The 4952-nt window shown below is 20.0% G+C and overlaps 1 protein-coding gene across 1 annotated transcript; it reads left to right on the forward strand.

The window, feature by feature from the left end:
* Positions 1–473: 473 nt before the first annotated feature.
* On the forward strand, positions 474–932 carry LOC145046933 (uncharacterized). Its single transcript, XM_078995195.1, has one exon. It carries the CDS (start codon positions 474–476, stop codon positions 930–932), a length of 459 nt encoding a protein of 152 aa, XP_078851321.1.
* The last annotated feature ends 4020 nt before the right edge of the window (positions 933–4952 follow it).

Genomic DNA, 4952 nt, shown 5'->3' on the forward strand with positions numbered 1-4952 from the left:
TGTGTTTTTTGAACACATGTCTTAATTTGATGGTGTTTTTTGAACATATAATACTTGAATGGTGTTTTTTGAACAAATTTGAAACTTTAATGATCTTTTAAGTCATTATCCCAGACAGATAAATATCCACTTATTATAATGCATGTACTAAAATGTTATTGCAAATAGTTGTGTTGCTCTATATATAAATAATGAATATGATAATGATTTTTTTAAATTCATTTTAAATAGTTGGGTATAACTTAATTCTAATGGCAAAAATGTAAAATCCAAGAAATTTGCAAAAGTAGGGCCGGGACATTATTGTGATTTCACTCCACGTTCAGGCTCTAATATTCTAACACTCCATCTCCACGCCCACAGGCTACTATTATTAGTACGGTGTCCTTCCTTCTCCTTCTGTATATAAACACTCCACCATAATCAATCATCCCAGAATATCTCTCTACAGATTTCAAAACTTCTACATCGCCATGGGAAACAGTCTAAGGTGTTGCTTATCATGTTTAATTCCTTGTGGAGCTCTGGATTTGATCAGAATTGTTCATTTAAATGGTTACATTGAAGAAATTACACGCCCTATCACCGCAGGCGAGTTTCTCAGCAATCACCCTAATTACGTTCTGAGTAAACCGTCGTCACAGGGCGTAGCCCGCCGGATTCTTATATTATCGAGTAGTTCCGAGCTGAAGAGAGGTTGTATTTACTTTCTGATTCCTTCTTCTTCGGTTCCTGAAAATAAGATGAAACCTCGGCGGAAGAATTGTGAGAAGGCGGCGGTAGGTGATGCGGTGTCCGTCTCCGTTTCCGTTGATTTGAAATTATCAGGTGGTGTTGTGGCGGAGAAAAAGGCAGGGAGGCGGAGAGTTCGTCGGAGTGTTGACGGTGGAGATTGGCGGCCTCGTCTTGACAGCATCTTTGAAGAACAATAACTATTTGAAAATTATTGAGTTTTTTTCTTTCTCGATAGATATATAAAATTTATTGTTATTTCGTAAAACTGTAAATTCGTCCATGTATACAAAGCAATATAATTTTTTTGGGTGTTTAGGATTGCTTAACTAAAAAGTATTGTTTTTGAATGAAAGAATAGGAAATCTAATCACTTTTTAGTTAAATTTCATAAAGACCAATTAAATTTTTATTTGAAAAATGATAATTCTGGAATAACATTCCGGATACGAATACCGAAATGCGTAAACGGGTAAAATGATGTTGCCCTTTATATTTATATCATGTCGGACCCTATGTTCAAAATTACTATTTCAGACTTCATTTTCAGGATCTTGTGGTTTGTGGTAGTCATTTCTTTGACGACATATAGTGGTAAATTGTTTCCTTACCTATTAGGTTTGGTGGTTTGAGTTTATACTCGGTACTAGAGGCTACCTCATATAATTGTGTTGTTTTAAGGGCCTAATCTTAGGTATTGGAAGACCACATCTTAAGGGATAACGCTATATATGGTATGGATTCTGATTATGATTGTGTCTTGACTTCACTTCGTAACAAGCTTCCGGATATTGACCTTAGTAGTTTTACTACTAAAGACACTGTCCCCTCTAAATCATAGAATACACTGGTGAGTGTCATTTTTCGTAAAATTGTCAAAGATATTAAAGTGCATCTCAACATAACGACTCGGCAAAAAACGGTTTTTCAGTGCTTATGTGCACCACATGCTCAAGATTTTCTTCTAGCTATCCCTATAGATAGGTTTGACCAACATATGTCTCATGTGGAGTATCATACTATCCTCAAATATCGACTCATGATTCCAATATTTCCAGCTCCCGAAGGCATGTTTAGATTTTTTTGAAGAGCATGCAATTCACTGTAAATAACTCTCGGTGTTCAAATACAGACACAATATGGTTAGAGATATTTTGTTTGACATATTTAAGTGTGTCGGAGTTTCCGCCAAGAAAGAGGTGCCTATGAATTTCTTGACTAGCCTGGCAGAAGGAATGTTAACCCTTAGACCGGTTGACATTTTGATTTTTGGATGGGTCGGAGGGAAACACACATGTGTGGACTTTACAGGTGTATCCCCTCTCGTGGGCTTGAGGGCTGAGGGTTTCACGGCGGGATAAGCTGCTACAAGCAAAATCACCAAACATGAGAAATCATGCATGAAAAATCAACACATGTTCATATCATTTGCATTTGATATGTTTGGTTTCCTCGCGTCGAATGCGGTGAAACTTCTTAATAATGTACAATGGATCATGCATAACAATGTTATATCCCCGAGATCCATAGATGTAGTCTTTAAAAGAATTAACTTTATCATACAAAAATGTTTATCGACGCAACTTGTTGTCCATTTGTTATCTTAGTCGTTGTACGATGATAATTAATTTAGATGATTTTGTATGAACAGAAAAAAGTAAATGATTATTTTACAAATTGAGGCAGAAAAAAGTAAATGATTTTTTTTTTGGTAGCATCTAGATATATTTCGTGGATTAAGTTATGTATGCTACATTTTATATGGGTTAAATAAAAAAATGCTATTATTTTTCACATGTTTTTATTTTTAATAATAAGATTTGTGTCGATTTTTTTTAGATTTCTAACTAATCGAACGAATACGAGTAAAAGATTATTCATATACATTGGTTTAAGTTACCGTCGTCCACTAAAATATAAACTATAAAATATCATGTAATCTTTTATTTTGTAGTTTTGATATATCATTTATAATTTTTAGGAGGGCAAATTGTTTCAAGCTTGTCTTTTGAGGAGTTGCTTGTTCTAATATAAAATCCTTTCTCGACACATTTCATTCCGAATCAATGATAGACTTGTTATAATGCCCGAAATATCCCTCAAAATTACAATCAAGTGTAAATGTGATGTTATTATTATTATTATTATTATTATTATTATTATTATTATTATTATTATTATTATTATTATTATTATTATTATTATTATTATTATTATTATTATTATTATTATTATTATTATTATTATTATTATTATTATTATTATTATTATTATTATTATTATTATTATTATTATTATTATTATTATTATTATTATTATTATTATTATTATTATTATTATTATTATTATTATTATTATTATTATTATTATTATTATTATTATTATTATTATTATTATTATTATTATTATTATTATTATTATTATTATTATTATTATTATTATTATTATTATTATTATTATTATTATTATTATTATTATTATTATTATTATTATTATTATTATTATTATTATTATTATTATTATTATTATTATTATTATTATTATTATTATTATTATTATTATTATTATTATTATTATTATTATTATTATTATTATTATTATTATTATTATTATTATTATTATTATTATTATTATTATTATTATTATTATTATTATTATTATTATTATTATTATTATTATTATTATTATTATTATTATTATTATTATTATTATTATTATTATTATTATTATTATTATTATTATTATTATTATTATTATTATTATTATTATTATTATTATTATTATTATTATTATTATTATTATTATTATTATTATTATTATTATTATTATTATTATTATTATTATTATTATTATTATTATTATTATTATTATTATTATTATTATTATTATTATTATTATTATTATTATTATTATTATTATTATTATTATTATTATTATTATTATTATTATTATTATTATTATTATTATTATTATTATTATTATTATTATTATTATTATTATTATTATTATTATTATTATTATTATTATTATTATTATTATTATTATTATTATTATTATTATTATTATTATTATTATTATTATTATTATTATTATTATTATTATTATTATTATTATTATTATTATTATTATTATTATTATTATTATTATTATTATTATTATTATTATTATTATTATTATTATTATTATTATTATTATTATTATTATTATTATTATTATTATTATTATTATTATTATTATTATTATTATTATTATTATTATTATTATTATTATTATTATTATTATTATTATTATTATTATTATTATTATTATTATTATTATTATTATTATTATTATTATTATTATTATTATTATTATTATTATTATTATTATTATTATTATTATTATTATTATTATTATTATTATTATTATTATTATTATTATTATTATTATTATTATTATTATTATTATTATTATTATTATTATTATTATTATTATTATTATTATTATTATTATTATTATTATTATTATTATTATTATTATTATTATTATTATTATTATTATTATTATTATTATTATTATTATTATTATTATTATTATTATTATTATTATTATTATTATTATTATTATTATTATTATTATTATTATTATTATTATTATTATTATTATTATTATTATTATTATTATTATTATTATTATTATTATTATTATTATTATTATTATTATTATTATTATTATTATTATTATTATTATTATTATTATTATTATTATTATTATTATTATTATTATTATTATTATTATTATTATTATTATTATTATTATTATTATTATTATTATTATTATTATTATTATTATTATTATTATTATTATTATTATTATTATTATTATTATTATTATTATTATTATTATTATTATTATTATTATTATTATTATTATTATTATTATTATTATTATTATTATTATTATTATTATTATTATTATTATTATTATTATTATTATTATTATTATTATTATTATTATTATTATTATTATTATTATTATTATTATTATTATTATTATTATTATTATTATTATTATTATTATTATTATTATTATTATTATTATTATTATTATTATTATTATTATTATTATTATTATTATTATTATTATTATTATTATTATTATTATTATTATTATTATTATTATTATTATTATTGTTATTATTATTGTTATTATTATTATTATTATTATTATTATTATTATTA

The sequence above is a fragment of the Lactuca saligna genome, chromosome 5 (assembly GCF_052625555.1).
Source record: "Lactuca saligna cultivar CGN05327 chromosome 5, ASM5262555v1, whole genome shotgun sequence".
In the NCBI taxonomy this organism is placed as follows: Eukaryota; Viridiplantae; Streptophyta; class Magnoliopsida; order Asterales; family Asteraceae; genus Lactuca; species Lactuca saligna.

What these genes read in the sequence shown, in the direction of transcription:
- LOC145046933 (XM_078995195.1), top strand. Translation starts at nt 474, where the DNA reads ATGGGAAACAGTCTAAGGTGTTGCTTATCATGTTTAATTCCTTGTGGA.